The sequence below is a fragment of the Palaemon carinicauda genome, chromosome 6, assembly GCF_036898095.1.
Source record: "Palaemon carinicauda isolate YSFRI2023 chromosome 6, ASM3689809v2, whole genome shotgun sequence".
Classification (NCBI taxonomy): Eukaryota; Metazoa; Arthropoda; class Malacostraca; order Decapoda; family Palaemonidae; genus Palaemon; species Palaemon carinicauda.
In genome coordinates, this window is record NC_090730.1 from 7,126,343 (window position 1) to 7,149,027 (window position 22,685).

Here is a 22,685-nt window from a genome sequence, read left to right on the forward strand (position 1 = left end):
CCTGCAGACTGCTTTCACACTGCCAAACATACCATAAAATCAAGACAAGAGACTTCCCTGTCCCGGAGGAACTGGAGAGATCTGACAATAGCTTGAGCCGCTACCACAGGGCCAAGAACAAAAGTGTCCAAGGACTTGTGCGTAGACTCCCTCAAGTAAAAGGCCATAAAGGTGGTCTGGCGTTTCCAAACGTCAGCCTTCAGCACTTGGCCCACTGCAAGATTTCTCTTGAAAGCGAATGTGGGGGGCAATGCCCCTGGTCTCGTGAGCTTTAACCCTCGCTGGTGCTTGGACTCTTGAGGAAGTCTCATACGCCTTGCAGATGGTTTCACGGATCAAGAAGATATGTTCCTCGACACCTCCCTCTTGGCTCTGCCGGTGCTAACGAAGTCGTCGACATTCAGGCCTGAGATGCCGAGTTCGCTTAAGATAGCGCCGGAGACACCTGACAAGACAGAGAAGCCTCTCTCCTGAACCGCCATTTGCCGCATGCGGTAAGGAAGGAATAGTGAAGGCCTCGAACCTGGGATCATGGATCGCTGGGTTCTGAGTCTTGGCCACAAACTCTGGGACAAAACTCAAGGAGCTCTCCTTCCAATCCTCTGCGTGAGTGAGTGACATTACAAGAGAAGCCATGTAACTCCCCAACTCTCTTCGCCGATGCTAAGACTAGCAGAAAAACAGTCTTAAGGGTCAAGTGCCTGTCTAAGGCACGGCTCAAGGGTTCGTACGGAGCACGAGTAAGAGACCCAAGAACTAAAGTGACATCCTGCTGGGGAACTCGAAGTTCCCTCGGGGGACATGACTGTTCGAAGCTCTTAATGAGCATAGATATCTCTAGGGCATTGGAGACATCTATGCCCTTCAGACGGAACACCGTTGCAAGGGCAGACCTGTACCCTTTAATGGCAGAACCCGACAGGAGCTTATCTCTGTGGAGAAAGACTAGAAAGTCTGCAATCTGAGCCAGAGAGGCTCCTACCGGAGAGATACCCCTTCCACTACACCAATCACAGAAGACCTACCACTTCCCCCGGTAGACTGAGGAGGAGGATCTTCTAAGGTACCTAGACATCTCTCGCAGTGAGTCACGAAAAGCCTCGTGTTCTGAGGAGATGCTGGATAGTCTCCACGTGTGAAGTCTGAGCGACTGCACTACCTGGTGGTACCTGTTCGACAAAGTTTACCGAAGAAGATTAAGCCATTGTGGTAGCTCTCTCGGTGCCTCGACCAAGAGCGACAACAGATCTGGAAACCATTCCATGTGTGGCCATAGTGGAACAATGAGAGTCATCCTGAGTCCTGGGGTTATTAGGACCCGTGACAGGACTGCGCAAAACAAGCAAAGGGGGGGAAACGCATAGCAATCCAGTAGATCCCAAGGATGTTGTAGTGCGTCCTCAAACACACCCTCGGGATCTGGTACTGGAGAGCAAAACACGAGAAGCTTGATGTTGTGCCGTGTTGCGAATAGGTCGATGCATGGTTCTCCCCAGAGGTCGAGTACTTGACTCGCGATCCAAGGCTGAAGAGACCATTCTGCCCCTATTACCTGATTTCTGCGACTTAGGGCGTCTGCCAGAACATTTCTTTTGCCTGGAATGTACCTGGCTGACAAGGTTACGTGTTGACTCTCTACCCACAGAAACACCTGCCTCGTCAACTGCTGCAAGGGACGTGAGAGTGTGCCCCCTTGTTTGTTGACGTACGCGACCACGGATGTGTTGTCGCTCATCAACACTACCAAGTGCTCTCTCAAACGGGCCTGGAAATGAAAGAGTGCTCTCGAGACTGCCATCATTTCCAGCACGTTGATGTGCAGGTGTTTCTCCTCTTCTGACCACACACCTGACACTATTAAGTCGTTCAGGTGTGCACTCCAACCTTCCGTGGACGCGTCTGTCAACAGATGGAACTGAGGTGGAGGAGGGTTTATGAGAAACCCTCTCATGAGGTTCTCCTCATTTAGCCACCAAAGGAGATCCTCCCTTATCTCGCATTCCATGAGGACCGGACGAGAGGGAGGATCGGTGGCTGCCGACCACTGCTCCTTCAGACACCACTGAAGAGAGCGGAGATGGATCCGCCCGAAAGGAACGAGCTCCCTCAGCGAGGAGAGGTGACATAGAAGAGCTTGCCATTGGAGGGCTGGAAGTTGTTCCTGCGACAGGAACGGCTGTACAACCTCTCTGAGTCTGCTGATCTGTTCTTTGGAGGGAAGAACGCGAGCTGTTGCCAAGTCGATCAGCATTCCCAGATACTTCACCTTCTGCTTGGGAATGAGGCTCGACTTCTCGTAGTTCAAACTTCCAGAAGCGGGTCTCAATCCTGAATCAACTGCTCCTCCGAGGGAGTGAGAATCAGCCAGTCGTCGAGGTACATCAGTTGGCGGATGCCCTTCAAGTGGGCCCAAGCTGCTACCGTCATGAACACTTGCATGAACACTTGGGGAGCTGTGCACAGTCCAAAGCACAGGACTTTGAACTGGTACACCGTGCCCTGGAAGGTGAAACGGAGGTACTTTCGAGACGACCGATGAACTGGTACTTGAAAGTACGCATCCTTCAAGTCTATTGAAAGCATGAAGTCGTACTGCCTGATGGCTAACAGCACAGTGCAAACTGTCAGTATCTTGAACGCAGTTTTCTGAACAAACTTGTTCAAGGGCAAAAGGTCAATGATCGGTCTTCAACCTCCTGTCACCTTCTCGACAAGGAAGAGACGACAGTAGAACCCTGATGACTGATCGTGTACGACTTCTAGCGCATCCTTCTCCAACATTTCCTGGACCTCTGCCTCCAAGGCCAGAGACTTCGACGATGTTGGAGCATAGGTATGGAACGCTATTGGAGTGGAGGATAGGGGGGCCTATGAAGCACAAATGGGAGCTTGTACCCTTCGCGAAGGGGCAACATTACCCATTCCTCAACCCCAAGGTGCTGCCACATCGCCCAGAGGCGCGACAGGCATCCACCTACCTTCAGCAGCATGGGAAAGGGAAAGCCAAACTCAGCGTTTCCCTTTCCCTCGTTTGCCCCTGTTCTTTCCCCAAATGGTAGGGCTCCCCAGGAAGGCTGAAAGGTCTGTTTGGGGGCAGAACCCTTCTGAATGGGAGCAGGTCTCGGCTGCACAGGAGCAGCAGGAGCACCACCAGCATTACCCTTGCTACTTCCCGTGGGCTTGGCCTGAGTCGACCTGGCTGCGGACGGTTTCGCAGGACCAGGTCCCTTGAAACTCGCAGCCTACGCCTGGTGGATAATGGAGTCCTTCGAGTCGAGGCGCCATTTATCCCACGCGGCCCGAACTTCCTCTGGTGGAAAGAGAGATGTTGCAGCTCTAATAGGAGTGTTCCTGAGTGCCAGGGACTCATGAAACAATTTGTCTCGCCAAACAAGAGGCTACTGCCTAGCGTTTTTTGACGATCAGATTGGCATACTGGGTAGCAAACTGGTCCAAGAGAAAAGCAACAACTTTCCCACCAGACAAAGCCAGGTTCCTGTACTGCTCCATGTGTTCGGGGGTAGCGAGCTTGGTGTCCCGCGCGAACACTGTGGCTGTACCACACCAGTGGTCGAGCCATGAAGCAGCATTGAGAGCAGTTACAGAGATAGACTCCATAGTTGAAATCTCAGAGGCCGAGAAGGAGACACCCTGGGATTTCAAGCTCTCAACCGAGGAACCCCCAGCAAGAACTCGGACCGTGGGGTCGAGAGGGAGAGGACAAGGCACAGAAGACTCTGTGACATAGTACCTCTTCTGTTGCTGGAGTGGTTGAGGGAAAAGCTTGTTTGAACCTTGGCTCCTAGGCGAGTCACCAGGTCCTGCGGTATCGTCACTCACTCGGTCCAATGCTCGAGCAGGCTGTCTTGACCAGGGTACTTTGATAGGCCATGAACTGCCTTCGGGAGCTCCCCATAGGATCTCCAAGGCTGTACATTTATCCTCAGAAATTACCGCAGGAGGAGCCCTGAGGCCATTAATCTCACTCATGAGGTTAATGACCTCTAGGAACGGCGACTCCACCTCGGGATCTTCTGTCTTCACGGCTGGTAAAGGCCGTGGAAGTGGCTGATTCCTCGGTCCCGCTACATTCGTAGGTGTAGAGGAAGCGAAACGCTGCACGGGTGATGATATCCCCCATGAAAACCCTTGCTCTGTCCCTAAGACCGAACCAGGCGTGTATTCAGAAGTTAAGGAAGGACCATGGCAAGGTTCATCCCCGACGGAATGCATCGAGGTTCCCACTGCGACCGAGTGCGTGACTGGTCTCTGCGAGCCCCACGAAGCTCCCGAAAGAGCTCGAGTGCGAGCGGGGTCGCTGGGAACTGCTGCGCTCACACCAGGACAGGTTAGTTGCGTGAGTGGTGCGTGCGGCCTCACCTGCTACATGGCCAGAAAGCATGGGGGTTGGCTGGTATGCGCGAGAGCTAGCCCGGTCGTGCACGACCGGCCCCCATGCCGCGGGCTAGGCCGCGAGGTGGCTCCATGCTGGGCCCGAGTCGCGCGGGTCGTGTGCGTGGCTGTCTGGGCCTGCTCCCTACTCACGCGACACATGAGTCGCGGAGTCGGTCCGCGTGGCTACCCCATGGAGGTAGTCGTGCGTACCACGGATTCTTCATGGGCGACCACAGCTGAGGTTTCTCGTGCCGAAACCAGGACTCTCATTTCCCCGCTCAAGAGCAGTTCAATTCGAGTCTGAGCAGTAGCTCGAGGGCCCGAGGATCCCGTCACCATGCTCTGGGAGATGATACCTACGCCCTCGAGCGCGGTTGTCGTGCATGGAGGCCTTGCGGGAGATTCGCCGTGAACAATCCCACTAGCGCGGGGAACACGGGAATCTAACACATCGCCCTCATCCTCTGGAGGAGAAGAGGTGTCTCGGGGCGCCATGTCCCTTCGACTGCGACTGACCCTCCTGGCCTTCTTCGCTTTCCTCTTCTTCCCCTTCCTCTTTCTCCTTGGGGGAGAAGAGTCAGAGTCAGAAGATGAAGACGAAGAGTAGGAGAGAGAGGAGGAGGAACTAGAAGAGGAATATCGTCCATGCTTCCTCTTCTTGTGCCCCCTCCTAGGTACTGGAATGGTGGTCGAGGCAACAGCAGACTACACTGGACGAGGATGAACATCCTGAGCCATGTCCATAAGAAGAGCCGTGGTCAGTGAACTTGGTGAACCTGAAAAACATATTGTCTCCGTAGGAGTTTTGGCAGATTTTAATTTTAACTGACTTGCGGGCGAATCTGTAAAGGTTTTGCCAGCAGTGGCTAAAGAAATCTCTGTGTTTAAAACCTTACTCTCCATTGTTTTAACAGGGAGTCCAGCAGTTATTTCACCTTTGTAAAAAGTTTGCATTTTGCCAGGAACAAATGTTTTAACAGGAACATGGTCAGCAACAACAAGGGCATCAGGGAACATGGGAGTTGATAAAGTTGCAAAATTAGATACATTCATGTTTTCATCATCAATCGGGTCATTCAAATGTTGTTCAATCTAGTCCGCCAAAGTTAAACGGGGTTTTAACAAATCCAAGTCAGGCTTACCTGATAATCCGAGACGCCCAAAGTTACCCCATCTTACCAGGTAACATGTCGTCATCCGTATCAGACGGCGAAACCCGAAAAATACCTGACAGACTGTGAATCCGAGCTTCCCAAAATCATACTCGCACACTCCTCCAACTCGGAGAGGGCGTGAGCAGACTTCACTGTGGTAGTTTCTTGAGACAACACCCTTTGCACCGGCTCCCCACTCTTCTTCTTCGAAAAAGGCGAGCTCTCCGAAGCAGAAGAAGCTTTAGGGTTCCGGCGATACAATATTTACGTCGATTCTCGAAAGCTTGCAACTGCAAGGGCGGCCAGGATTCACACTCACGGCAAGCAAAACCTTGAGAGCAAGGTTTTACCCTGCATGTTGGGCAGAACGTGTGTGGGTCTACAGCAAGTGACGAAAGCCACCTACCGCCGCGCCCCCCACAGTCTACACAACATTGCATCTTACGAGTAATTTTCTCGTCCATTACAATCACACAACTACTAGTACACAAGTACAAGAGAAGGCAAAAGGCTGCAGCGTAGAGAGCGGAGAGTAGAACAACCATCCATGTTGAGCCAAGGTGAGTGAATGGGGAAAGCGGGCTGGTGGTGAGGGGGGAGCTAAGCTCCGCCCCATACCGCCAGCCAACCAATCAGCACAACTGCCTGGTTTTCTTTCTCTTCGGCTGTGTCAGCTGAGCTGAAGCAAATTCCTATACAGTGGAACCTCTACACACGAACGTATCTACAGTACATCCGAATTTTCCAACATCCGAAGTAAAATTCGAGCAAATTTTTTACTCTACACCCGAATTTTATTTTGACACACGAAGTAAACATTACGCTATTGAGCGTCGAGTGCTCAGTTCTCTATTCTTGTGTGTATCGTGTGGTTGTCGTCTGTTTGGTCTGTTATTAACAATGCTTATTTTCTTCCTTTTCTCACATTTCCTTTTTGATTTTACCTATAATCATGGTGCAGCTAAGTTTCAGTACAGGAAGAAGGCAATTCTTTCATTAGAATTGAAGCAAGAAATTATAGAAAAACTTGAGAGCAGTGTGCATGTGAGTGATACTGTATGGCTAAACAATATGGCCGGAATAGGCCTATGATCTCGAGGATCATCAAGCTGAAGGCAGCCATTAAAGCAAATAACCATCGAAGGGGATCACCATTATTACAAGACATCTTAGCAATACCCTGGAAGAGATACAATGCCTTTTGTTGATAGGGATAAAGGAAAGGACAAAGAGATTGTTGGCAACAATTATTTGTGAGAAGGGTCAGCGTGATGAATAGAAAGAAAGAAAAAAGTGAAGCAAAGAAAACCAATATAGCATTAACAAGCTCTTTTAAATAAGACTTCTCTCTTTTTCTGTTTCTCTCTAAACATAGCATTAACTTGTTCTTTAAATAAAATATCTCTCTCTCTCTCTCTCTCTCTCTCTCTCGTTCTTCTTCGCTGTTATAGTGTTAGATACGTCTATTATTTTTTTTTCCGAGAGAGAGAGAGAGAGAGAGATTAAACAAAAATGTGTTTAGAGTACATTTGATTTTTAACAGCGTCGAGTTGAAAAACAATTAAATGTAACTAAGAAAGTAATAACAGCTAATCTGAATTCCTTTATTAACTAAAACAAATATTGATACAAACACACTCGTGTGCGTATGCACAAACACACAAACAGGTGCAAAAATTGCTAGGCAGTAAGAGAGACGGTCGGGGAGGAGGTAGAGATGGTGACTGCGATAACATACCGTAACTCGTCACTGAGGTATGTTACTCGTCACTGAAAGTGATGAAAATAAAAAATCAAAAGAAAAAAATGTAAAAAATATGAAATATAAAAATAAAAAAAAAATAAATAAGCTAAGTTACTGTAGATTAAAATTTCCGTAGTGTAAGTTACGGTATCTTATCGCAGTGACCATCTCTACCTTCTCGCCGATCATGTCTCCTCGTGCGTGTGTGTGTGTGTGTGTTTGCGCATACGCACAAGAGTGTGTTTGTATCATTATTTGTTTTAGTTAATAAAGGAATTCAGATTCACTAATATTGTTTTTTTAGTTACATTTAACTGTCTTTCAACTCGTTAACGCTGTTGAAAATCATATGTACACAACACATTTGTGTTTAATCTCTCTCTCTCTCTCTCTCTCTCTCTCTCTCTCTCTCTCTCTCTCTCTCTCTCTCTCTCTCTCTGAAAAATTTAATAGACGTCTCTAACATTAACAGTGAAGAAGAACAAGAGAGAGAGAGAGAGAGTATTTATTTAAAGAACATGTTAACACCATGTCTACCTTCTCGCCGATCGTCCGTCTCCTCCTGGCGTAGCAAATCCTACACCTGCGTTGGCCTGTCTCTAAGGTAAAGTGGCAATAAAACACATTTTTTATTTATCATTTCTTTATAATTATCTTTTTTACATGCTTCTTTCATATTATGCAGTTATGTTATTGTTATGTGTAATTATGTGTAGCCATTTATTAAGGATTTATTATGGGTTTTTAGGCTAAGGAACGAATTATGTTATTTTCATTAGTAAAATAAATTTTTGAATATACTTACCCGATAATCATGTAGCTGTCAACTCTGTTGCCGACAGAAATCTACGGTCGGGATACGCCAGCGATCGCTATACAGGTGGGGGTGAACACAACAGCGCCATCTGTGGTCAGGTACTCCAGTACTTCTTGTCAACACCACCTCAATTTTTTCCTCGGTCCACTGGTTCTCTATGGGGAGGAAGGGTGGGTCAATTAAATCATGATTATCGGGTAAGTATATTCAAAAATTTATTTTACTAATGAAAATAACATTTTTCAATATTAATCTTACCCGATAATCATGTAGCTGATTCACACCCAGGGTGGTGGGTGGAGACCAGCACACATGTTAACAAAGAAGCTAAGTATCCCGTATTTTATTTTATTAGTTATTCAAAAATAACATAAAATAAATAAGTACCTGGTAAGGAAGACGACTTGAACCATTACTCTGCCTTTATTAAGTACGTCTTCCTTACTGAGCGTAGCGGTCCTCTTAGGATGCTGAACGACTCTTAGGTGCTGAAGTATAAAGGGCTGCAACCCATACTAAAGGACCTCATCACAACCTTTAACCTCGGCGCTTCTCAAGAAAGAATTGACCACCCGCCAAATCAACAAGGATGTGGAAGGCTTCTTAGCCGACCGTACAACCCATAAAAAGTATTCAAGAGAAAGGTTAAAAGGGTTATGGGATTATGGGAATGTAGTGGCTGAGCCCCCGCCTACTACTGCATTCGTTGCTACGAATGGTCCCAGGGTGTAGCAGTTCTCGTAAAGAGACTGGACATCTTTGAGATAGAATGATGCGAACACTGACTTGCTTCTCCAATAGGTTGCATCCATAACACTCTGCAGAGAACGGTTCTGTTTGAAGGCCACTGAAGTAGCCACAGCTCTCACTTCATGTGTCCTTACCTTCAGCAAAGCAAGGTCTTCTTCCTTCAGATGAGAATGTGCTTCCCTAATCAGGAGCCTGAATAGGTAAGAAACTGAGTTCTTAGACCTTGGAAGAGAAGGCTTCTTGATATCACACCATAAGGCTTCTGATTGTCCTCGTAAAGGTTATGACCTTTTTAGATAGTACCTAAGAGCTCTAACTGGGCAAAGTACTCTCTCCAGTTCGTCCCCCACCAAGTTGGACAGGCTTGGGATCTCGAACGACTTAGGCCAAGGACGTGAAGGAAGCTCGTTTAGCAAAAAACCGAGCTGCAAGGAACATGTAGCCGTTTCAGATGTGAAAACTATGTTCCTGCTGAAGGCGTGGATCTCACTTACTCTTTTAGCTGTTGTCAAGCACACGAGGAAAAGAGTTTTTAATGTGAGGTCCTTAAAAGAGGCTGATTGGAGAGGTTCAAATCTTGATGACATAAGGAACCTTAGGACCACGTCTAGATTCCAGCCTGGAGTGGACAACCGACGTTCCTTTGAGGTCTCAAAAGACCTAAGGAGGTCCTGTAGATCTTTGTTGGTGGAAAGATCCAAGCCTGTGTGGCGGAAAACCGCTGCCAACATACTTCTGTAACCCTTAATCGTAGGAGCTGAAAGGGATCTTACGTTCCTTAGATGTAACAGGAAGTCAGCAATCTGGGTTACAGTGGTACTGGTTGAGGAAACTGCATTGGCCTTGTACCAGCTTCGGAAGACTTCCCCTTTAGACTGATAGACTCTGAGAGAGGATGTCCTCCTTGCTCTGGCAATCGCTCTGGCTGCCTCCTTCGAAAAGCCCCTAGCCCTTGAGAGTCTTTCGAAAGTCTGAAGGCAGTCAGACGAAGAGCGTGGAGGTTTGGGTGTACCTTCTTTACGTGAGGTAGACGTAGAAGGTCCACTCCCAGAGGAAGAGTCCTGGGAATGTCGACCAGCCATTGCAGTACCTCTATGAACCATTCTCTCGCGGGCCAGAGCGGAGCCAACCAACGTCAGCTGTGTCCCTTTGCGAGAGGCGAACTTCTGAAGTACCCTGTTGACAATCTTGAACGGCGGGAATGCATACAGGTCGAGATGGGACCAATCCAGCAGAAAAGCATCCACGTGAACTGCTGCTGGGTCTGGAATCGGAGAACAATACAACGGGAGCCTCTAGGTTATCGAGGTAGCGAACAGATCTATGGTTGGCTGACCCCACAGGGCCCAAAGTCTGCTGCAAACATTCTTGTGAAGGGTCCACTCTGTGGGGATGACCTGACCCTTCCGGCTAAGGCGATCTGCCATGACATTCATATCGCCCTGAATGAACCTCGTTACCAGCGTGAGCTTTCGATCTTTTGACCAGATGAGGAGGTCCCTTGCGATCTAGAACAACTTCCACGAATGAGTCCCTCCCTGCTTGGAGATGTAAGCCAAGGCTGTGGTGTTGTCAGAGTCCACCTCCACCACCTTGTTAAGCTGGAGGGACTTGAAGTTTATCAAGGCCAGATGAACCGCCAACAGCTCCTTGCAATAGATGTGAAGTGTCCTTAGCTCCTGATTCCATGTTCCCGAGCATTCCTGTCCGTCCAAAGTCGCACCCCAGCCCGTGTCTGATGCGTCAGAGAAGAGACGGCGGTCGGGTTTCTGAACAGCCAAAGGTAGACTTCCTTGAGAAGAAAGCTGTTCTTTCACCACGTGAGAGTAGACCTCCTCTCTTCGGAAACAGGAACTGAGACCGTCTCTAGCGTCATGTCCTTTATCCAGTGAGCCGCTAGATGATACTGAAGGGGGAGGAGGTGGCGTCTCCCTAACTCGATGAACAGGGCCAGCGATGAAAGTGTCCCTGTTAGACTCATCCACTACCTGACTGAGCATCGGTTCCTTCTCAGCATGCTCTGGATGCATTCTAGGGCTTAGTAGATCCTTGGGGCCGACGGAAAAGCCCGAAAAGCTCGACTCTGAAGATCCATACCCAGGTAGACAATGGTCTGGGATGGGACGAGCTGGGACTCCTCAAAATTGACCAGGAGGCCCAGTTCCTTGGTCAGATCCATAGTCCATCTGAGAATCTCCAGACAGCGACGACTTGTGGGAGCTCTTAAAAGCTAGTCGTCTGACGGAGCCGGACACAAGATCATGGTACTGCTGCACAGTCTGTGAACTGTCAACCATGGGGAAGCGAGGAAGTACAGCGACAACCCAAAGCTGTCTAGACTGTCTGGGTCGTACAGACAACTCCTTATCGGGTTGCTGAGGTTGCCACACTGCGTCACAACAAGTCACTTCTGCTGGTTGTTGAACGTCTTCCCAGTGACACACTGACTCCGTAAACAAAAAGAAAAAAAAAAAAAAAAAAAAAAAAAAATCCTCTAACAAGGACTAAGCTTGGACTGCATGTATTGCAACAAAGCTCAAGGTCTATGGGAGCAGGTGTGGTAACAGACGGGGTTAGCGACTGAAGTGGAACCATTACCCTCCCTGGAAGCATGTTATGCTTAAATAAAAGTCCATAGGAGGCTAAGCAGCTAAAGGCTCCTCTCCAAATGACAGAGTCCTCAAGGGAATATCAGAAGGAGGGAGAATAGCACTTTCTCATCTACAGGAACCATATCCGAGAAAAGCTAAGTTCTCTCAGTGAGGGTTTCACTGGTGCAAAAGCAGCAGACTAGAAGGCAACGTTATGAAACTGCTTGACAGTCTAGTGAGTTGGCAACAACCAAAGATGTGTGACTGAGGAGCATGCGGTAAGGTATGCAGAGCATGCTGTATGCAGAGCATGCTGTATGTAGAGCATGCTGTAAGGTAAGCAGAGCATGTTGCATGGCGTGCGGCTTATGCTGCATGGGATGAGGCTCATGCTGCATGGGATGAGGCTCATGCTGCATGGTATGAGGCTCATGCTGCATGGGATGAGGCTCATGCTGCAAGGGATGAGGCTCATGCCGCATGCGTTGAGGAGGATGCCGCATAGTATGAGGCTCCTGCCTCATGGGTTGAGGCGGTTGCCGCATAGCATGAGGCTCCTGCCTCATGGTTTGAGGAGGATGCCGCATAGCATGAGGCTCCTCATAGCATGAGACTCCTGCCTCATGGGTTGAGGAGGATGCCGCATAGCATGAGGCTCCTGCCTCATGGGTTGAGGAGGATGCCGCATAGCATGAGGCTCCTGCCTCATGGGTAGAGGAGGTTGCCGCATAGCATGAGGCTCCTGCCTCATGGGTTGAGGAGGATGCCGCATAGCATGAGGCTCCTCATAGCATGAGGTCCCTGCCTCATGGGTTGAGGAGGATGCCGCATAGCATGAGGCTCCTCATAGCATGAGGCTCCTGCCTCATGGGTTGAGGAGGATGCCGCATAGCATGAGGCTCCTGCCTCATGGTTTGAGGAGGATGCCGCATAGCATGAGGCTCCTCATAGCATGAGGCTCCTGCCTCATGGTTAGAGGAGGTTGCCGCATAGCATGAGGTTCCTGCCTCAAGAGTTGCGTCTGCCTCAAGGGTTGAGGAGGTAGCTGCGCAGAGAGAGGCTCTTGCCTCAAGAGTTGAGGCTCTTGCCTCAAGAGTTGAGGTTCTTGCCTCAAGAGTTGAGGCTCTTGCCTCAAGAGTTGAGGCTCTTGCCTCAAGAGTTGAGGTTCTTGCCTCAAGAGTTGAGGCTCTTGCCTCAAGAGTTGAGGCGGTTGCCGCATAGCCTGAGGCTGCTGCCTCAAGGATGGTGGAGGTTGCTGCAACGCATGAGGCTGCTGCCTCAAGGATGGAGGAGGTTGCCGCAACGCATGAGGCTCCTGCCTCAAGGGAAGAGGAGGTTGCTGCAAAGCATGAGGCTCCTGCCTCAAGGGTTGAGGAGGTTGCCGCATAGCAAGAGGCTCCTGCCTCAAGGAAAGTGGAGGTTGCTGCATAGCGCTGGTACCTGGCAACTCCCAATGCGGCAGCTCACGCATGGAGGCAGGAGGAGCCTCAACATCATACGTCTGGCAGGGTGGACTGCGCTGAGGTGGAGGAGCGCTCGCAGGAGGAGGTGTGCTAACCTTCTCTGCCTGAAACTCCTGCATCAACACCGCAAGCTGAGACTGCATTGTCTGCAGCATAGACCACTAGAGTCTAAGAAAGACAACAACAAACGGAGCTACTGTCCGTTGAGACTGAGGGTCTAAAACAGCTGGTGCGGCAACAGACGGAGTTACTGCCTGTTGCGGTACCACCTTGCCTCTCTGGGAGGTGTGCAGTTGTCGTACTGCAGCAAGTCCGAACTGACCCAGTGCTAATGGCTCCACCTAGGAGTTGGACTTGCGCGGAAGGGACCGACTTGCACTTAAAAGCTGCAAGATTTGGTCCATGGTTTCTGCGAGAAACCTCTTCCGCAGACGAGGAATAAATGGGCTCTCTCGTCTTTGTGTGGGTGGGGTGATCACGTCGGCTACGTGAGTTGGTTACACCCGAAACCACGGAGGGAAACGTCTGTTCGTCGATCAAGGCCTGATGAACCCATAAGTCCTTCGACGTTACTTCTCCCCTGGGCTTGGGAGCTTGTAAGAGGTCCCAGACTAGGCGAACAACTGGCACGAACAGACGAACCCTCGAACGCAACACTGTAACACTTTGCGCTTATCACTTTATCACTTTTGATTTTCTGTTTGCACTTATTTCACTGAACTCGAAACTTTAAGTGGTTTGTACCTGAAACACGCAATTCTATCCTTCATTAAAAGTTAGTAATTGCGAAAACAGTATTACAATGTAACAGAAAAACATAATGAAAGATAAATAATTCAGTGGCTGGAAAAGAGACTAAACACTAGATCAAATAAACTACGTTTAAAATCTCTCACCGCATAAAGCCTGGGAACAAGAATAAAACTCTAGAAACGTTTACCTTCTTCCCCTAAAGAGACTAGGGAGAAGAGCAAAAACGATAACAACGTTACCCGCTTGAACGAAACGTTTATCCTCCTCTCTCTCCCTCCGTCTCTATCTCTCTCTCTCTCTCTCTCTTGACTTAGAACCTGAGAGATGAGCCCAATTATATATATCGTTAAAACATATTATTGTTAAAGGAAAAAAACTGAAAGATTTCCCAAATAAAAAGTTCCTTTATTAGAATTAAAACCGTTTAAGCTAAGAAAGAATGAACAAAACGCTAGAATCGGTTTACTCTTACTGCAACGTGACACCGTGAATACTCTCTCTCTATCGTAACGATAGAGCGCAAGTTGAACGTTCTGAACGTCAACAACTGCAGAGACAAAACAAAACGTTAGTTCAACTTTGAAAAAAGTACGAGACTATCAAAGAAATTCTTTCAAAAACATTAAAATAGCATAATATGTTAACAGGTAAAAACGAAATGACGGGCTCAATGTTAATTAACTTCGGTTCCAAGAAAAGACCGCCTACTATTAGGAAAGGTCGAATATAAACAAATATAAAAATTAATTTTAATAAGTTTATAATAAAAGGAAGTTAATCGAAGAGGCCTATAAAAGGCGGAGAGATATAAAATAAATCTATAACTTTTGTTAAGCAAAATTAAGAAAGAGAGTCTATACTCTCTTCGACACCAACACTTCCGTCTAAGGGAAGGGTCGGCCATTAAAAGTGAAAGAGAGTTCATACTCTCTTCGTCACCAAAATTAAATCAAAAATTAATTCCAAAAACTTGCTAAGCTAATGATAAAGCTTCCTGAATAGAGAAGGCTAAACTCTAGAGCAAATACATCACCAAATCGTGAGCAATAACTCCAGAATCAACAGCGTATCCATGTAGGTCTAGCCGGAGGCACGACAGAGGAAAAATTGAGGTGGTGTTGACAAGAAGTACTGGAGTACCTGACCACAGATGGCGCTGTTGTGTTCACCCCCACCTGTATAGCGATCGCTGGCGTATCCCGACCGTAGATTTCTGTCGGCAACAGAGTTGACAGCTACATGATTATCGGGTAAGATTAATATTGAAAAAAATGAATTACCATGTATTCTTATGGGAAAATTCGTTTCTACGTCCGAACATTTTCTACATCCGAAGTTGGTTGTGGAACGAATTAAATTCGTATGTAGGGGTACCACTGTATTAAATTATTACGAGGTTTGTATATCGCGTCGGAACAATGATTATTTGGATCAGGGATAATGGTCAAGTTGATATCAAACACATGAATTACTAAGGAATTTGGGATAGCTTTTCATAAATCATTAACATAGGATAAATACAGAAATCCACAAAAAAATATGGAAGCCAGAGAAAAATCAAAAGAAGGCTAAAATAAAGGCACAATATTGAACATTTTTGGGGAGGAAAGCCTGATTGTTCAGCTACTGCTATTACTACCACAGGCAATGCTTATTTGGATACCTAGCTAAATAAGGTTTGTGCTCCTTTTAAGGTTTTAAAGGGTGCTCATGAATGGCAGAGGCAAGGGACAGTGACACAGCCCTGGCTAGCAAGAATAAGCCCTAGAAACTGACCATATATATGTATGATCAGTCCCCAAGCAACCTCTCCACCCAAGCTACGACCAGGCAGTTGCTGCTAATGACTCACATCAGGTGGACCAATAGGCTCCTCCAAACACCCCATCCTTAGCTCATAAGGAGGGTAAGGTTGCAGACCTTACAAGAAACTATTGAGTTCGAGGGGGACTCGAACTTCAGTCCAGCTATCATTAGGTGGGGAAGTTTCTAATAGGAAAAGGAGCAGCCATATGGAAATCAATGAGACTGCTTTAAACAAATGTGTTCACACAATTTTCCTACTTTACAGAGAATGCAACAATGTTATTTGTAATTTGTAAATAATTATTGATCTGATAAGGAAATACCTACCAAAAGCTTATTTTCTCTAAATGCAACACTTGGATTTCCTTGTTTAATGTTAATATTAGAAGGGTGTACGAAGCGTGATGATAATGTTGATACATCTTTCCCAAACTTGGATATATCGCCACCTAAAAAATATTAAAGAAATTAATAATAAATTGACTTCTTTTCATGAGAACTTATATTCTAAGTGTTAAAATAATTGGCAAACATTGAGGATCTGAAAAAAAAAGTCAAATGTTTATTACAACATATTTTCATAAAACCACATCAAAGAGGTCAAAAAGGGATTTTGACGAAGGAAAAATCTATTTCTGGGCTCCGACCTGTGCCGCCCAGTGAAATGCTCCTTTAGCATCATTTCTAAGGTATATAACTGCTAAATAATACCAGAGAAAAAATTGCATAGGAATGCTAGGTGTGAACCCAGCTCGCTCACCTGAAAGGTGTCGGTATAAGTAATACGGGCGTGAAAATCAAATGCAGAGGTCTCGTACCAATTAGATATCTCCTCGACAATATCCCCCAAATCAAGAGGAGCCGTCCCAAGTCCACCACAGGCCGTCGCTACCCACAATCCCACCCACGCCAATGATGTCACTCCTCATTTAGCATCACTCTTGTTAAGTGCTGTGATTTTCGCTGTGCCCTTTTCTTAGATTTTACGCTTTTCCTGCTCATCATGTCGGATTCTCAAGCTTCCTCATTGAAGTTAAGTACCAGACTTATGTTTTCTGAGCTTTCGGAGGTAGCATTTTCCTTACTTTTAGTGTTATTCATGTTTATTAGTTTCGCTATTTTTATCCGCCCCGCGTCGCGGCGGCCATTTTAGTTCTTGCTACCTCCTGCCGTTCCTAACGATTTACATTTGGTCTTCCATACTATTTTTTATTCGTTTTGAACTTGCGCTCTTACCGATGATCGAGCAGTTATTATTATTATTATTATTATTATTATTATTATTATCACCATGGTTATCCCATAGAGGATTTTCATGCTGTGTTTGGTTATGGCGGCATCCTTCTCAGTCAATACCGTGGAGACGCCTTGTGCTGATATTTTATGATTAGTTCTCTTTCCACGATTCCATGGAATCGCTGTTATTTTAGAGTTTAGTCTTTATCTGAGGGGGACTCTCCATCGGCAGCGTATGTTTTATTTACCATTCGGCTTGTTCCATTCGGTGTTATATTGGCACTTCTGTCCAGCCCTGGTCCTCCCCGTACTGGCAGGCGTGCCCTTGCTCTGTTGTTTTCACTGCCTCCTCCCATCCCGGAGTCGAGAATGACACCCGGCTCGCAACCCACGCAGCCGGCGGTAAGCGCCCCGGCGCCTTCTTTTGACGTGTCAGCTTTTTCCAACACCTTTGAATGCCTTGGAACCTTAGTTAACACCCTCGTCTCTAAGGTTCAGAACCAAGAGTCTCTCGTTGAAGGTCTCATGCGCTCCGGTCTGCCCCAACAACAGCAGTATGCTATTCCGGACGCCTCGAAACTCCCGGAGTTTGTCAAGAACAACCCGTGGAAGTTAGCAATTCACACACCCTTTAAGGATGGGATGTTGACCATCAAGGGTTTTGGCACCCAGCCGGTGGCAGATTTTGAGTTCTACCCGCTGGGTTTGCAATTTCCTTTCCCTGGCTTCGCCCGCCTCACGGAGGAGGCTCTGGTCCGCCTAGACAAGGTCCCTAATGTAGTATCATGTAGTCCCATGTAGCGTATGAATAAAGCGCAGTCTCTACCTAGCACCCAAGCCATCAAGTCCTGCCTTTTAATCACTGCAACCTCTTGCATATTATATCATAGTGGCAGCGTGGTAACGCACCCCACGCCATTCCATCAACAAACCCGGACCATAGAGACACTTTACATAACTCTCCTGTCCGTAATAACTGAGAAGAGGACTCATAATCAGCCCGAGTTTATTTCCAGCGGCCGCAGATGACGCCATTTTCACCCAACAGCAACCGGACAAAGACTGTCATACCGGCCCAGATAACAACCATACATAACTTATATCATCAGGATATGGCATAGAATGGACATTAGTGCACCGTAATTACAGTGAGAATAGTGAAGAAAGTTGTGAATAGATTACTTACAAGTATTTTGGCCATTGTTATCTGCGCACTACTTCACAAAATGAGCCAAACAAAGACGTACATTCAGCAGTGTAATCAAAACTGAAAACCGTGCCGACTACCAGTGACAAATTTTTGTGATTTCCAAACTCTTATTATATGTCTCTCTTTGTGAACCGTAAACTGTGTTATTAATCCAATCACTATCTATCTATTGTGTAACACCCTCTCGAAACCAAATCCAATCATGGCCCAGCCTAAATGCCCAAGTATAGACTGGGCTCACCAGCCCCTGGCCGAATCGTTTCGTGCATTCAAGGCACGCATGAATTTATACCTTGAAGACCAGGAAGTCACAGACCCAAGCAAGCAAGCAACTAGAATTAAAATTGCCCTCGGCGATGAGGGGATGAGGCGTATCTTGGCGAGCGGCCTCACTGAACAGGAGCAACGTGTGTCGCATAACATATGGAGGCTTATTGAAAGTGAGGTTGATGCAACGGTCAAAATAAATTTCTGAGTTCACCGCCTCGAATTTGCAAATACCAAACAGAAACCTGCTGAAACAATCAGTCAGTTCCTGGCCAGACTCCGTGAAAAAGCGACAAAGTGCGAGTTTGAAGACGGAGAACTCAACGAACAACTTATCGAATTGACCATACTACGAACACAATTCGAAGAATTTCGGAAAGAACTCCTAACTAAATCGAAGGGCTATGCTGTGAGCAACGTTCTAGAGAGAGGTCGGGAATACGAGGCCATTGCGGCCTCCACGGCATCATTACGCTCCATACAGATGAGCTCTGAGAACACAAGTACAAGCCATACCAATGTGGATGCAATTCGAAGGGAAAGCAACGAGCCACGGAACAAACTACAAACCATGGACAACCCCTGCTGGAACTGTGGGTTTAGCCATCCCATAAGGTCATGCCCCGCTTACAATGACAGATGCAGTGGTTGTGGCATTAAGGGGCACTGGAAAAAGATGTGCCGCAAAACTGATGGAGGCAGAACAATGCCAGGAAACAACATGCAGCAGACACAACGTCAGAGCAAGACAAGAGGGCGCTCCTACCGACGGCCGAATCGGGCTTCTAACCACAGGCAACACGAAGTCATGGTTAATGAAAACCCTAATCTTGATGAAGAAACAGATTATATGCCAAACTTCTACATGATAACGATATCCGACATAGGAGTGGCACCGAAACGAGAAGCATTCTCAAAGCTCATGGTCAAGCATGAAAACCCCCAGCCTATGGGCCCCTGAAACTCAAAATCGACACGGGTTCCGGTGGCAATACGCTGCCCTTGCGGACATACAAGCAAATGTTTGGTGATGCACCCACCAGCCTCGTACTATCCCCAGAACCGTCAGTAAGACTAACATCATACAGTGGCGACAATATTCCCTGCCTAAGGTCGCTAATGCTCAGCGTCCGCAAACTCAGCAACCCAGCATTCTCGCAAGAAAAGTTCTTCGTGGTTGATGTGTCTGGTCCAGCCATACTTGGCCTTCCCTCATGCCAAAAACTCGGTATTGTGGATATCAATGTCAACGACATTACTGGAATACCTGAGCAACCAAGCCAACAAGGCCCTATTAGGTCAGTCGAACAACTAAAAGCGCAATTCCCAGCACAGTTTGACTGTATCGGCAAACTAAAAGAGCCCCCGATGCTCCACCTCAAGGATGACGCGATACCTTTCTGTGATCCGCCCCGTAAGGTGAGTATCCACCTGAAGCCCCGCATCAAGTCCAAACTTGACACTATGAAGAAAGAGGGGGTTATCAGACGCGTAACGGAACACACAGACTGGTGTAGCAGCCTTGTGAATGTCACAAAACCCGATGGAAGCCTACGGATCTGCCTGGACCTCAAGCGGTTCAACCAAAACCTCAAAAGATGTCCCCACAAGATTCCCACTCTAGAAGAGATCAACCCGGTATTCTCCAAAGCGAAAGTGTTCTCCAAGCTAGACGCCAAAGCAGGCTACTGGAGTATACCACTACACGAGGACTCACAACTACTTACAACGTTCCGAACACCACACGGCCGGTATTGTTGGACAAGGCTACCATTCGGGCTGAATGTAAGTCAGGACATATTTCAAGCCAGGATGGACTCCATCATCGAGAATCTCCCAGGTGTTGTTGGCATCACTGATGACGTGGCAATATGTGGGAAAGACCAGTCGGAACAAGACAAAAACCTGATGGGGTTCATGCAGCGTGCAGCCCAACACGGACTCAGCCGAAACTCGAAGAAATGATCCATTTCAAAACCAGATATCGAGTTTTTCGGAACACGCTATACCAGCAAGGGCATGATGCCAGACCCGTCAAAGGTACACAACCTGCATAACATGCCGTCACCCTCCAATAAAGAGGAACTACAGAGATTCCTGGGAGTAATGACTTACCTCAGCCCCTATATACCATATTACTCAGCTCAGTCACAAAGACTTCGAGATCTGATCAAGGAAGATGTTCCCTTCCAATGGGAAGAAGACCATGAATCCACCTATCAACACCTGAAACGCCAAATAGCGCCATCAAGCACGCTGTCTTACTATGACCCAACTCGACCTGTGGCTCTTGAAGTCGATGCATCGCAAAAAGGCCTCGGGGCGGCCCTCATCCAAGACGGGAAGGTAATAGCATTCGCCAGCAAAGCCCTGACGCCAACGCAAGCAAATTACAGCAATATCGAGCGAGAGGCCCTTGGACTAGTACACGGCGTGCAACGATTCCATACCTACCTATACAGAAGAGACTTCGAAGCTGTGACTGACCACAAACCCCTCGTTAATATCTGGGAGAAGCCACTGATCAGTGCCCCACCTAGACTACAACGTCTCTTCTTGAAACTGCAGAGGTATGACATGAGGGTCAAGTACAAGGAAGGACAAACCCTTGTACTCTCTGACGCCCTATCACGCCTTCCTAACCCACAAAATGACCAGGAAATCTCTTTGGATACACGAGTGGACGGACTGGAACTAGATGACATCGATGTGATATCAGTTGCACTCATAAAATTTGGTCCCCAGATTTTGGAAGAGGTCCACCATAGGTCTGACACTGACCCAGTGCTGCGCACTCTCAAGCATACTATCATCGAGGGTTGGCCTAACTCAGTAAAAGGCTGTCACCCCGATATCCACCAGTTTTTCTCATACAGAGAATGCCTTGCCGTGGAAGACGGAGTCATATTCAAAGGGTGATAAGTTATCATCCCCAAAGAGGTCAGAGGCTGGATACTGGACCAGCTCCACCAGTCCCACCAAGGGATCACAAAAACACAAGCCCTGGCACGGGAGTGTGTATTCTGGCCCAACATTGCAAAGGATATAGAGGACAAGGTCAGGGCATGTGACATATGCCAGAAGTACCAGCCCCAGCAAAGTCCTAGTGAAACCACGCATCATGACATTCCCCCAATGCCCTGGTTCAAAATCGCGTCGGACATCTTCCAAATTGGCCACAAGACATATCTGATCACAACTGATTATTTCAAAAAATTCCCAATAGTCACCGAACTAAAAAAACCTGTCACCTGAAAGTGTGGCCAACCACCTCAAATTCCTATGTTCGCTGTTCCGATGCCCCAAAACCCTGGTTTCAGACAACGGACCTCAATACACGGGAGCAGCCATGAGGGACTTCACAAAAGCCTGGGGTATTAAGCACATCACATCAAGCCCACATTACCCTCAGTCCAATGGCTTCGCAGAGTGCGCAGTTGGAACATGCAAGGCAATTATCAAAAAATGCCTTGAGACAGGCGGTGATATGCATACTGCATTACTCCACTTACGGGCCACCCCGATCGATAATAAGACAACCAGCCCCGCAGAGCTCACGTTTGGTCGCAATGTGACCACTGACCTACCAGGCCGATACGAACCACATCCCTCACACATCACGACCCGCAACCACCTCCAGGACCGCCTAGGACCAAATCGGACACAACGGCACTTCACAGACCTCCAAACCGAACAACCAGTCCGAATATTCAACAAGGCCTGCCACACATGGGTGCCAGGCAGAGTGGTACGTAAGTCAGAAGAACCCCAATCATACATTGTGGAAGCCCAAAACAGAGCGTGCCTCAGGAGGAACCGGTCCCACATCCGTCCGACACCGCTCGCGACAAACACAGAACCGTCCAACACCGGGCAGCGGGCTCCAACATCAGCAGCACAGCCTCCACCACGACCCGCCGATATATCGCTGCCGCCAAATAGTGAGACCGAAATAACCCACCAAAGACCCGCAACTAGTGATAACACTACAGACCCGACAGCGGTGTACAGTATACCAAGTCATGCCGGCTGGTGAAAACCCCATCCAGATATACTGAAAGTAACGCGGTCACATACCGTAAATTCCCATAAAGTGTTAAGTTAAATAGTAATATACAACTCCCGCCCCCCTCGTTTCATGACCGAAAATTCTGAGAGGTCGTTACCAGAGTTTGAAACTCAAGAAAAGTTATCAATCTCAGGACGGATAAGAGATTCAGAATAATGAATTTTATTTGAAAATTTACGAGTCTCAGACTGGAGAACAGGCTCCATTTCGAACACTGTCGTTACATGTGTATCAGGTTTCCATTTTGTTTTAATATATTTTGGGTGTTGTTGTTCTTTGCATCAAAAAAAAAAAAAAAAAAAAAAAAAAAAAAAAAAAAAAAAAAAAATTAATAATAATAATAATTTGCCATTTATTTTCATATTTATGACTGCCCTGCTGTAACCAACACTATTCGGACCAAAGTCTGCAAAGATGATAGCTATTATGT

The 22,685-nt window shown here is 47.3% G+C and overlaps 1 protein-coding gene across 2 annotated transcripts in view; it reads right to left on the bottom strand.

Annotated features, from left to right (window-relative positions):
- Nucleotides 1-22,685, bottom strand: part of LOC137642406 (uncharacterized) — a 96,118-nt gene that overhangs the window by 19,314 nt on the left and 54,119 nt on the right. For both annotated transcript variants that reach the window (XM_068374949.1, XM_068374947.1), the window contains exon 7: nucleotides 15,801-15,922. In XM_068374949.1, coding sequence (XP_068231050.1) covers nucleotides 15,801-15,922 — 122 coding nt within the window. The remainder of the gene's footprint in view (nucleotides 1-15,800; nucleotides 15,923-22,685) is intronic.